Source organism: Physella acuta, unplaced genomic scaffold, assembly GCF_028476545.2.
Source record: "Physella acuta isolate Inbredline_101_S28 unplaced genomic scaffold, ASM2847654v3 ptg000900l, whole genome shotgun sequence".
Taxonomy (NCBI): Eukaryota; Metazoa; Mollusca; class Gastropoda; family Physidae; genus Physella; species Physella acuta.
The window spans coordinates 22,796-36,127 of record NW_026732417.1 but is presented as its reverse complement, the minus strand read 5'-3'; the positions used below and the strand labels follow the sequence as shown (position 1 = coordinate 36,127).

Sequence of the window (13,332 nt, the reverse complement as noted above, 5' to 3'; positions counted from 1 at the left end):
TTTGTCTGAAATGACTATTTATGATGTCTTTTCATCACCCACTTGCTGATGGTTTGCATATGGATTTTTATTTGTATTTACCTTTTAAACAGAGTTTCTTCCAGGCATCTCTGGGGGGGGGGGGGTGTCTGCCTTCCCCAAATAAAATGGAATTTATATTGAAAATATGTGTCCCACCACCTCCCATTGAGAAAAGTCTAGAAGAAACACTGCTTTAAAAGACAATTGAAGAAGGGGGGGGGGAATAGTTGCCTTAAAAACTCATTTTACTAACATTGTTTTTAGGGGGATTAGTAAGTCATCAGTCACCATTATTTCAAGAGGAATTTCCAAGTTTAGCACAAGAAGAAAAAAACAAAGAAACAGTACAACCTATCAGAAAAGAAGAAGATTTGAAGGATACTCAATATGGACCAGGGCCAAGCTTGCGACCACAGAGTAAATAAAATTTTGGTTAAATGTGCTTTATAATAGCACAAATCTATTGACTTAAAATTTTAAGTATTCTTGTTGTACAAATTACACAACTTAATTTCCCCCAACCACCCATTTATGTAGATGTTGCAAGCTGGCGCGAGGGCGGCGGGCGTGCAGTGCCACAACCCAAACCAGAAGAGACCATTCAGAATACACCAAATTCAAGTCTGACAGAAACACAGTCCAATGGCCCCCAGATGTCCGGTGGAAATGGCAGTGGGGCTGGGGCTGATATGCCTTCACAGGCATTGCCACCCAGACCTGCTTCAGGTCTTGGACCTCCACATGGAACCATGCCTATGGGTCCTCCAATGGGAATGCCTCCCCCACAATATAGAGGCATTATGTCAGCATATGTAAGTATTTACCCTTTTTAATACATATCTAATGTAGAATATTATTTTTCTTATCAAACTTGTTCATTTTGAATTAATGATTTTAAAATTGCACTTGAGCATTTAAACTGAAAATAACAATGCTAAGCATAAGTAACCTATTGGTGCTTGACGTTTTCAGATGTATGGTAGAATGCCACCAGGAACATATCCTGCAAACTATCCTGGATTCCCTCGACCTCCATATCCACATGATCCAAGGTATGATGTTTAAGATACTTGTTGTGGTACATTTTTGCATCATTTGATGTTTTCATTAACTTAGACATGTTTGATTAATTGTGAAACTAAGATTGTTCTGATGGTGCTATATTAGTTAAATCTTTACTTTTATTTAAAGACTGTTTTTATAACAATTATTTTTGCTTTTTAGGTTCAGGGGCCCACCACCCTCAGTTTCTCATGGTAGGCATTTGGGAGAAAATGAAGAAGGACAAAAACGACCAGCTATCGTATCTGACAAAGCACTTAAAGACTTTGAAGACATTCTCAAATCTGAATCAAATGACGGGGGGTGGGCTGGACCCCAAGGAGAAATAGATTACAGGTAATTTGAGATAAATTTAAAGTGTGAAAGATTTTTTGACAGTTTTTAATTGAGTTCAGTGTTTGCCTTGACTTTCTGTCTGATCAAGCTGTCTTCAGGTGTGGCATCAGAATATTTCACTTTTATTTTGTTTCTTTTGGCACATTTTTTCAGTGAGAAACTGGTCTTCAGTGATGAAGATGATGACTCTCAAAGTCCAAGGTGAGTTTAGCTGGTGTTTTCCATACATTTTTTCTCTTCACCAACCTGTACATCTTAGTAAAATGAATTACTTTAAATGGCAAGTATTATAATTTTCTAACTCTTTATCAGAGATAGATCCTTAATGGATGGAAAGCACAGACAAAAGAAAGAATTGGAAATGCACCAGAGGGACATGGACTCCGATAAGGATAGGAAAGATGACTCTGATAAGGTAAAGAGATTTTTATAACTTAAAATTTAAAACAAATTAAATTTTGAGTAAATATGTTCTAAATATATTTATATCTTTTAAAGAATGATCTTGGTCCATCAATGGTTCGTGAGGCTTGGCCCCATGGGCCCCCACCACCTCATTACAGAGGACCACCTAGACCGCCACACCCTGGAATGGATGCAGTAAGTAAACATAGTTTATTTACTTAAATTTCTTAATCTTACTTTTACAACCTTGTGGTGTGCTTAATTCTGTACCACATTAAGTGCTTTGTCTAGTGTACTTTTGTTTATATTGACTTCATGGCATATTTTTTAAGTTTAAATTTTTATTATATTTGTTTTTAAAGTACAGCTTTTGTATTTTCAGCGAGGATGGCCACCTCATATGCATCCATATGACTTTTTAGGTCCTAGGGGTGGTCCACCCTATGGTTTCCGAATGCCACCCCCACAAATGGTATGTTTTGTTGAGAAAAGTTTCCTTAAATCTATATGATTTTCAAGTAAATAATATATTAAGGTGTACTTAGTTAACACTAATAGTATGTAAATAAACATTGCAAAGTCTAAATAAAGCTGGTGCATAATCGGTTGTGTATGAGTTTGTTACATTAAACTACTAAATTTGACAGTGGAAATTAGGGGGGGGGGGCAGGAGAGGTTATGATATTTTAAAAAAATTCCGCACCAGATGATGGTTTACTTAGACATGTTTGATTGTTTGTGAGAACAAAATTTTGCTGATGGTGCTTCATTTTTATCTTTTGTTTGAAACCTATGCCTTTCAACCGACATAGCACTTTTGTTAGCATTTCATTAGAATAGTTTTAAAATAGCACTTCATTAGATTGGGTTTAAATAAAAAACAATGTAATCAGTTTAAAAAAAGAAAATTACCATATTGTTTGAAACAAATGCCTTTTCACCTGACACGCATTTTAGGGGTCATCCATTTATGATGTCCACAAAAATCTGGCTTTTTGACCCCCCCCCCCCCACACACGCGTCCACTTTTGACAAACTAAACTCCCCCTACCCCCATTGTGGACGTCCACAAAAAGTTAGTACACCTCAATACATGCTGCAAAATTTACATGCAATATGTACATTAACTAATAATATAATATAGGGATTTGATATTTTGAAGACTTAAAATTGTTCTTCATTGAAAGAGTAATCGCGCATGCACACTGAGTACCCTTGCCTCTTGAATTTAAAGGCTTTTTTATACACTATTGAGTCATAGATTGCAGGCAGTCATGTATCTTTTTAAAAAATTCAAGATGCTGTAGACTTTTTACTGCCATTTGTGGCTGTCTAGCTATCAACAAATATATGGGTTCGGGTAAATTCGGCTGATCAACATGGCATCATTATATTACTTATACTCAACTTAACGCTGCATGTGTTCCCATAACAAACCGCCTCTCCCCCTTTTTGTGATAGTCCTGATTGTTAGTCCTACACCTACCCATTTGTGGCTGTCTAGCTATCAACAAATATATGGGTTCGGGTAAATTCGGCTGATCAACATGGCATCATTATATTACTTATACTCAACTTAACGCTGCATGTGTTCCCATAACAAACCGCCTCTCCCCCTTTTTGTGATAGTCCTGATTGTTAGTCCTACACCTAACCAAGCGAGCACATTATACACCCCCTGATATTTAAATATCTAATTGTAGCAGGTTGTTTTGAGTTTTTTACTTGAATAAAATGGCTAGATCTACATTATTTTAGGCTTTGACACAAAATAATGATGTAGACTTCCTATGTTACAATTGTTTAAAATGTTAAAAAATAGACTTATAATACCATGAATTGTTTAAGAAAATTACAGTGGTCACTGCCCCATCCCCTCCCCTTGTAAAAAAAACATCCCCTTTTTTCTTAGGCAGGTGGAACAACATTACTGATACATTTACAAACCGCCTCTCCCCCTTTTTGTGATAGTCCTGATTGTTAGTCCTACACCTAACCAAGCGAGCACATTATACACCCCCTGATATTTAAATATCTAATTGTAGCAGGTTGTTTTGAGTTTTTTACTTGAATAAAATGGCTAGATCTACATTATTTTAGGCTTTGACACAAAATAATGATGTAGACTTCCTATGTTACAATTGTTTAAAATGTTAAAAAATAGACTTATAATACCATGAATTGTTTAAGAAAATTACAGTGGTCACTGCCCCATCCCCTCCCCTTGTAAAAAAAACATCCCCTTTTTTCTTAGGCAGGTGGAACAACATTACTGATACATTTACTACGAGAACTGCAGATATAATGTATAAACTACATTTCATATGCATTTTTGAATTATAAAATTTAAGTATTTTGTGGTTTAATTCCGAATGTGGACGTCCACATTGACCCGAAAGCCGCCTCATTCCACACGGGTCCACAAAAATTAGGTTTTTAAAAACTCCAACCCCACCATCATAAATGGATGACCCCTTAGCATTTCATTAGAATAGTTTTAAAATACCACTTCAATTGGGCTGAAATAAAAACGGTGTACAATAATCAGTTTCAAAAAAAGAAAATCACTATGTATTGTAAAATCTCAATGTAAACTTCAGCGTCCATATGGCCCACCGCCACCACCTCCTGTATCAAGTCCTAGTACTATGCCACCACGAAAAGCAGGTGATGATGATGATGAGCTGTGGAGAAGTAGAAGAAGAGCTAATGAGGGAGAAATCAACACAGCTGTTGAAAGAGCAAGGCTTAGAAGAGAAGAAAATGAAAAAAAGAAAGAAACTGAGCAGAGGGCAGCTGCTGCTGAAAAGCTGAGGCAGCTAGATGCCAGAACCAAGAAAAAGGATGATGTTAGTATTCTTAATAATAATTACCTTGATGCCTTTATATATTAAATATTATTTCTTTGTTTTTTTTTTAGTATTCATGTATTAACTGTTTATCATATACATATTAGGGTAAAGAAAGTGAAAATGAAGGCAGAGACAGTCGAACTGCTAGCGAGTCAAGTGATAAGGACCCACGAGAGTCTCGTTTCAGAGATAGGCCTGCCAATATTACTCCTCCTGCTCAGGTATTTGAATTAAGATTGTAAATTTCAAAAAATTATTTCGAAAGACATAGTTCACCAGCTGCCAAAAAAAAAGGTTATACAACCATGTTGTAGACTTAACCATTGTTGCTTTCTAGAATGAACAGACTTCCAGTTCAAAAAATTATGGACGAACTGTCCCACCAAGATTTCAAAAACAACAAGATCCTGCTCTGGCACAGAATCAACGGCAGCAGCAGCCTCCAAGTCCAGGTAGTGGGGGATCAAGTGGACATCCTTCAGGACCACCTATGACTCAGGTTTTCAGATCTGGTCAAGGACCACCTCCTCACTGGGGTTATGATCCAAGATGGCCTGGAATGCCATTCATGGATCCAAGATATGGACCTCGCCCACCACTAGACATGCAAGGTTGTTATCCTGGATTATGCAATTTCATAAATGCAATTTTTTTTAGTGTGAGCTCCTTATCTAGATGGGCTGTAGATTATTTTGGCTATTTCACTGAAACTCAATTATTTTGCTTATTTAGAAATTAAATTTTAACACTAAACAGGAATGCCTATTTATGGGCCACCACTAGCACGACGACGTAATGACAGTCATGGTTCTGGCAATGAAGGACAAGATTGTGACACAAGACATGCAGAACAGTATGATAGGCCAGATCCACGAGATCCAAGGACTGCATGGCTAGACAGATACCCTTCAGCTCATCAAGGTTTTAAAATTTCTTTATTAGGATTTTTAAGCTACATCGCACACAGTTCTTACTTTATTTGTCAATAGTATTTTATCTGTGTTAAGTTTTGAATTTATTTTGAGTGATTTGTCTGCACTCCTAGTTTTGGCTAAAATTATTGCTTAAAAATTAAGGTCATTTTAAAACAAGTTTTTAATGCTCCAATGTTGTTTTTTTTTTTAATTTATCAGCCCATTTTGAAGAGATGAGACGCCACCCATATTATGATCAAAGAATGTACTCCTTTGAATATGACAGAAGGTAAAACATTAGTTAATGCTACTGAAAGACAATGACTACATTTAATTAAGGAGTAAATTATTCTTGTGTAGTTAAATTTTAAATTTACAATGAATTTTTTAAAAATCTTGAATTTTTTTTATCTATATTAAACTTAATACTTTATTCTATTCTTTTCATACTTTTACAAATTGCAGGGACTTTGACCGCCAGCACAGAGATGAAGAAAGTCATCAATCTGAGGGCAGTGATGCATCAAAAGATGAGCCACGGCCAACGTTACTGCAAAGAGATTCATTTGAAGAGCGTAACAAACCCTCTGATAAAGATGAGAAATCTATCAAACCAGAATGGGATTCAAGGTATATTTTTTTGAAAAGCCAGTCACAAATATTTAGGATTAAGAGTAGTATCTGCTGTCATTTTGTAAGTTTATTACCTATTTCAGACTTTGTCCAGATATTTTAATGTTAAGTCAGAATCTTTCAGCTATTTTTCAGTTTGAAATAATTTTTTAAAATAGGAAATTTGGCTCTTTTAAAAAAATTATTTCCCAGTTTCATTATAGCGAATTTTGCATGCAATGTTACTAATTTGTATACTTGTATATTAAATTAATATTCATCATTTAAACTGCTTGAGTTAGCTACTTTCTAGTATTTCCAGCCTTTTGTTTTAATTTTGGTAATTGTTTCTACTCCTTGGTAATGGTAACTGGACCACGCACTACTACTTTTTTGCAGTGGACTGATTCTCGAGCAAAGAATTAAAAAGCCAATTTTGTCTAATCTGAAAAGTAGTGTGCAGTTTTTCTCATGCATCACTTCCGGTATAGGACAAAGCGCCGTGGGCCCCCCCCCCCCCCCCCCCCGAAATACAATTTGTATAGAAATATATATTTTTACCAGTGTCAGGGGCCCCCTGTTGAAAGGGACAGTAGATGTCTTTCATGGTGGGTGGAACCTGCGACCCAAACCCCCTGACAGAATTGTGGAAAGTATTTTGAGTAACAATGAATTTTATTTGGCAGCCGATCCTATCCAAAGGAATTAAACAAACAAGATGGGGGTGATCAGTATGATGAAGATGATTTTGACAAAACTGATAAAGATTGTTTGCTTGAACGAGAGGAACCAGAAGAGAATTATACTCGTGGCTATAGGCAGTCTAGACCAACACCTAAATTTAGAGCATATTCTTCTGAGGAATTAAAGCAAAGAGAAGCATCACAACGTATGTTAACATTTACTTTTCTTTTGATTTAAACCTTGTTACAAATGGTATTTTTACAACTTTTTTACCTGTATTACTATAGGACATGAACCACCATTACCTATACCCTCTGACCAAAATAAACAAGGAGTTCCTGCCAAAAGTACACTTACATCACTTAAGCGCAGTGCATCAAATATGTCAAGCAGCTCTGCTGCATCATCAGATAAGGACAGAGAAAGAAAGAGTGATTCACCAAAAGAAAGTCTTGTGTTTGAAAGAACTCAAGTTAACAGAGAAAAAGTTAAGGTATGTAGAAAACCCAGAAAATGAAAATACTAAATTTTATTGTTAATCCTGTGAAGACATTTGTGCATCACAGCATCCAGAGCCTTGATGTAACGATAACAACAGGAACATTGAACATGCTAGCTTTCGTGCTTAATAGCATTCTGCTATTAGGCCCCGTTACTTGCATACATTACTCAAAATGTGGATAAATAAATTTATTTTTATTTTGTAAAGCATTAATCTTAATTTCTGTATACTTGTATTTTACAGGATACAACTAAGGAATCTAAATCTCAGAGTAAGGAAAATAAACCACCTGATCAACCTCGACCCAATGCCTGGGAAATAAAAGAGCAAGACAGGTACAAATTACTATTAGTTATTATATTCATATTTTTTAACCTTTCATATTCAGGAAAAGGGTTTCATACTTAATCTGGAAAAAGTCTGGAATTTTGAAATACCATGCAGCAATGCATTTGTCATTTCCACAATCATTAGGAAAGGGGCACTACTCTTTAAAATGTAACCTTAATATAGGCTGGGCCTTCTTAAAAATTCCCAGAAGTAAAAAGGAAAATGGTCACCAAAATATAAATGAAGTCCTTATTGCATTTAGTTTAAACAAAAATAAATTCAGAACTGCTGATGCCAAAACTTCTCAACAGAATGGCCATAGCAAAGGGCACTACTATTATTGGAGATTCCCCTCTTAAGAGTTAACCACAAGTTTACAGTTGTTTAAGGTTGTCTGATCAATGTTTGTAAATCTTGCATAGAAAGTATAAAATTAAAGCGTGCGGCTTATAAAATTATTGCAAGCACTGTGAGAAAAATAGGCAAATTTCTTTGGTACTACATACGTAATGTTGCAAATACAATAATAATTTTGCTGCTACATTTTGTGATAATATAAATTGAACTCAGTTACCTTGTATGCAATAAAAAAGTGAAAAGCATCAATCATTTATTGTAATATATTATTATTTTTCCCATCTTACAGAAAAGCTAAAGAACAAGAGAAGACAGAAGAACCTTCATTTTCTAAAGAAGTGGTAGATGACAGGGTTAAGGAGTACGAAGATAGAGTTGATAGTCCATTTAATAACAGACCACCCTTGAAGAAAAAACGCGAGGATGATCAAGAGCGCGACAGACGAGATAGACACCCCGATGATAGAGATAGGAGAGACAGGGCTGACAGGGATCATGATCGCTACAGCGACAAGGCTGATAGACCTAGAAATACACCTAGTAGAGGTCGAGAGTTTGTTAGAGGAAGAGGAATGTCTTCTCGTGGAAGAGGAAGAAGTTCTGTTCGTGGGGGATATGGTACTCGTGGGCGTGGCAGAGACTACTACTCAGGCAGTTATGAAAGAAATCCTGGTCAAGGATCCCGGCGTTCAGATCGGCAGTCATTGATGAAATCATTTCATAAATCTGATGATAGTGAGGGAAATGATAGGGAAGAGTATGGGAAAAATTCTCATCGTAAGCTTGGACCTGGGGATGATTTAAGTGATGTTTCTGCCGATGAAGGTAGCACTTATGACAATAGTCTACATGATCGAATAGAAAAAGACAAAGAGAATGGTAAAGATCTAGATCGGAGAGATTCAAAAGACAGTCGTCAACAGTCCCAGAGAAATTCAGAAGATTCACGCCAGGATAATAGACAAATAGGGCAAAGAAATTCTGAAGATTGTCGTTTGCATGGGCGAGGTTCTGAAGAAACTCATCAGGCTCAAAAAGGGAATGAAGATGTTAGGCAGCAAGGCCAAAGGGTTTCAGAAGACAATCGTCAACAGGGTCAGAGGGACAATCAGCAGGGACAAAGAGCAGAATCTGCTAGAGAGGTCAAACAAAGGGATAACCGTGACCAGAAAAATCCTTGGCATCAGGAGTCTAAGGCACAAGGCCCACCACAACCAACTAATGTTTGGAATAAACCTCAACCTCTGCTTCCTGATCCTCCAAAATCTGATTGGTCTACAGATCCTAGTCTTAAAGAGAAAGATGAGAAGTCATTAAAGCTTGAATCCTGGCAGCGGCAAGACTCGCGCGAATCAGGCCAAGAGAAAAATGGGGATAACCACATTTCTGGTCAGTCTGATGGTCGGGAAAAGCAGCGTCATGATGGTTCGAACAGACGTGATGATAGAGATAGACGTAGACAGGATAATCGTGATGGTGGAGGCAGGCGTGGTGATAGAACACGGGGAGAGGATGGATTGCGTGGTGATGGAATTGATGGTGAACACAAAGAGAAAAATGACAGGCGAGATAGAGACCGTGATAGAGATGGCAGATACAGAGAAAAAAGGGTTGATCGTGAATATATGGACAGTCGACAAGATGAACAAAATGGTGTTTTTGTTCCAAGAGGAGAACCGTCTAGACGAGGAAGAGGCGAGTATTATTCTTACATTTAAAGATTTTGCTTTTGTAATTGCAGCATTTGTGTGAATGCTTCATTACTTTTTTTAAGGAGGTTCCCGCGGTGGTCGAGGCAATCGGTTCACTTCCGCTCCAAGTCGAGGGAATGGGCAAGGCTATGGTGGTAGAGGAGCTAATGGGGATCAAAATATAAATGGACCTAATGGACGTCAAGGCGCCAGATCTCAAAATGTAGACAGGAGTGGTGAGGGGAGAGATACTCGAATGGATGGAGGGAACTATAGGTAATAATTTGATCTCTGGGCAGAACGAATTTAATACTACAAATTCCTTTCAGTTATTTTTTGACTCAAGAAAACTGCTGCTTTCCTTTTGTATACTTTTCTTGTTATACATAGCTAATTTGGTAGAAATATTCCCTTAAAGTCAAACTTTCTTTTATATTCCTTTGAACCATCTTATATACTCCTTTGAGACATCAAAGTAAATAAATTTTTACTCCTGTAGAGATGGGCGCAGACAAGATAGTCGGAACCCACCTCCACCTAGATTTAGAAGAGGTGGTGGAATGGCTGAAGGTAGAGGTAGAGGATCAGAAAGAGGAAGTGGTGGAAGGGGTAGATCATCAAGAGGAAGGGGTGCCAGTGCACCAGCTAACCTTGCAACCAAGAAGCCTGTACTAACCAAGCAAGCATCTAATGAAGGAGAGGAATGGGAAACAGCATCTGAAAGCAGTGAGCCAAAAAACGATTTGCGAGAGTCCCGGGAAAACAAGAAAGAGATCTCTACCACTAAGAAGAGCATCTCTAACCAGCGGCCGTTCAGTGACCGGCAAAATAACCGGCGCATGAACAACCAGGACTCTCGCAATAGTGTTGAGCGCCGCAATCCCCAAAATAAAGACAACAAACAGAACCAAAAAAACGGGGCAGTGCCGCCGACAAAATCGGCGGCAAATGGGACAACCCCTAAAAGTAAACAAGGTTTGTCAAACACAATGAACCATAAAGAAAATGTTGTGTTCAGAGTGGATGGAGTAACACCAACTGACCCAAATGCTATCAACAACGCTATCAACAACATGCATGCTAAGTGAGTACAACTCATTAATTTTATTTTCATCGGAACAACTATTTTTATTCTGTAGGGATGGAATTTTAATCTCTGCATAAGACATTAAATTGCTTTCTTCGATTTAAAAAAATTGTATCTTAAATAACACATCTAGAAATAAGCTTTTATACAAGTAATTTCCATAACCATCTCATTAAAAAAAAAAGCATAGCAAAAACAGTCATGAAATAGCTAGTTAGTTTTGAAAATATGACCATGTTGAAAATCTGTTACAAATTATGCTCATTTTAATTACAGGAAACACATTGGTAAAAAAGCTGAAATTAATGATGTCTCAAAAACATTAAGGGCTGAGAAAGACAAAAAGGATGCGTTAGCAAACATTGACATTAATAACATTGCAGGTAAAGTGCTTAGGTGCTCTTCAATTTTCTCTAAGTGCCGTTAATAATGGTTATTTCTATTTTTTTCTAAGTATTTTAATTAGAGTAGTAATTTTCAAATGTCTACCAACAACATAAAATTTTGAAAACTCTGAAAGCAGTGTCTTTCTTGAAAAATTGTTACCAGTAAATTCCAATATTCAAGTTAACAAATTTCTATGAGGCGATATATTTAGAAAAGGCACTACTTTGCCTGTTTTACAGCATTCTGCATTTTTGTCAGCATAATGACTAAAAAGCTATTTGATAAATGGTATGGACTTTTTTAAAAAATATCACAAAAACAATGCAATGAGGGTATTTCAAGACTTCTTTCTTCAGTGGCAAAAATATTTAAATCTAAAAGGTTTAGCCATAATTGGGGTAACATGGATTTTTCACTACCACAATTTTACCACACCTACTTTATCAATGTGCCTCCCTTAACCTGTGAAGACATTTGTGTATCATGACATCTAGAGTTGTGATATAATGATAGCAACAGGAATATTAAATTGATCTGGCTTCGTGCAGTATAGTTGTTACTATTTTGCCCCGTTACCAGCTTACATTTTAAGACAGTAATTATCATTTTAAATATTTCTATGATGTTTTTCAACTATTGAAGTATAAGTTAAACAAATTACACCATGACCATAATAGATCTTGTAGGCCAACATCATTTAGTTTCATTATTCAAAATGATCTCATTTTTAAAAATATATCTAGTAATTAAAAATAATCACATGGATAGTAGAAACTTAAACTGCCTAGACATAACTGGTGGTCTTGTGTCATAAGCCTCAAGATCAGTACAACTATGAAAAGTGGGTTAGAAGTTGTTAGTATTATGGAGATGTGTAGCGAAGTGTCCGTAAAGTTGGGTAAAAAGTAATCCATTTGATGTTTCTTTCTATTTTCATTCAATCAATGAAGCCATTAGTGTTGTGTACTTTCCATAGTTGTGACAAGTGAAGTCATTTAATTGTATACTTGTATTTTCTCCAGAGCATTCTTGTCGCAACCATAAACACTTTTGGCTGCATAAATTAAATGTTTCTACATTCGAATATGCCTTTACTTTTATTTTCGGTCTTTAAATAAAATTAAGTTTCTACATTTTATACATCCAACATATTTTCAAGAAATCTGTATCACTAATTTCTCCATATATCGCTAAAGATATCTCATAGCCTCCGAAAATAAATTGCAGTCAGAGAGAGAAGTGCCCACATGAGCTATTATATATTAAGATACTTATAAAGTTATCAAGTGTTAGTTATGTCAAGCTTGTTGGTTTTTCAGGTGTGGTTGTTGTGGATGACCTACAAGAGGTTACTACTGATGACCCTAATTTCTTATTTGAAAGCAATGATGGATTCCAGGAAGTTACTTCTAAGAGGACTCTCAAAATAAAACAAAAATTAATAGAAGCTGAGCAGAAAAAATCTGAAAAAGAAGCTATGAAGAAAAAGGATCATCAAAATAAGGTACTAAGGTTTTAAAAAAAAATAGAATAGCATGGCTGCCTGCTTGTACAATTTTTACACCCAAGTAACAATACAATGTCTAAACAGTGTTTATACTTCTGTGAAATAAAATCATCTGGGGTATTTAAAAATTACTTAATGTAATTCAAATATTCCTAGTATGTTGTGTAGCTTCAGTAAAACAAATTGTATATATATTAACTGAAGCAAGTAGTTCTTTTTTTTTTTTGAAAAATGTTTCTGAATGTTTGAAAATTATTTGTTAATTTAAGCTAAAATTGTTTCTGTATCAAAGGTTGGACAAAGGGCACCTCATATGATTGCATTAATCACACCTACTAAACCAATACTAACAGGCCTGGTCTAGATAAACGTTTTCCCAATTCTTTATTTAGCAGCAAACTAATATGTAGGCTAATAAAATGACAGTGTTTAGTGTTAAGATGTTTTAAATGTGGTTAAACAGTATGATTTCCTAGCCATCATTGAAAGACTTTGTATGAACAATTTCTTGATTAAATCTAGAACTAATTTTTTCATTAAAAATATAATAAACAAGCTTATTTATTTAATGAACTAAATGTATTA

At 36.0% G+C, this 13,332-nt stretch overlaps 1 protein-coding gene across 4 annotated transcripts in view; it reads left to right on the top strand.

Moving 5' to 3' along the window:
• LOC131953012 (protein PRRC2C) overlaps positions 1–13,332 on the top strand; it is a 32,697-nt gene that overhangs the window by 7,573 nt on the left and 11,792 nt on the right. For 2 of the 4 annotated variants that reach the window (XM_059315991.1, XM_059315988.1), the window contains exons 6-27: positions 286–438; positions 559–833; positions 994–1,073; positions 1,246–1,419; positions 1,573–1,620; positions 1,732–1,834; positions 1,918–2,019; positions 2,207–2,296; positions 4,425–4,673; positions 4,781–4,897; positions 5,014–5,287; positions 5,433–5,597; positions 5,810–5,879; positions 6,056–6,220; positions 6,889–7,091; positions 7,174–7,379; positions 7,632–7,723; positions 8,365–9,770; positions 9,850–10,042; positions 10,266–10,850; positions 11,130–11,236; positions 12,560–12,744. In XM_059315991.1, coding sequence (XP_059171974.1) covers positions 286–438; positions 559–833; positions 994–1,073; positions 1,246–1,419; positions 1,573–1,620; positions 1,732–1,834; positions 1,918–2,019; positions 2,207–2,296; positions 4,425–4,673; positions 4,781–4,897; positions 5,014–5,287; positions 5,433–5,597; positions 5,810–5,879; positions 6,056–6,220; positions 6,889–7,091; positions 7,174–7,379; positions 7,632–7,723; positions 8,365–9,770; positions 9,850–10,042; positions 10,266–10,850; positions 11,130–11,236; positions 12,560–12,744 — 5,042 coding nt within the window. Of the gene's footprint in view, positions 1–285; positions 439–558; positions 834–993; positions 1,074–1,245; positions 1,420–1,572; positions 1,621–1,731; positions 1,835–1,917; positions 2,020–2,206; positions 2,297–4,424; positions 4,674–4,780; positions 4,898–5,013; positions 5,288–5,432; positions 5,598–5,807; positions 5,880–6,055; positions 6,221–6,888; positions 7,092–7,173; positions 7,380–7,631; positions 7,724–8,364; positions 9,771–9,849; positions 10,043–10,265; positions 10,851–11,129; positions 11,237–12,559; positions 12,745–13,332 lie in introns of all 4 variants that reach the window. The other 2 variants (XM_059315989.1, XM_059315990.1) reach the window with 2 other exon arrangements.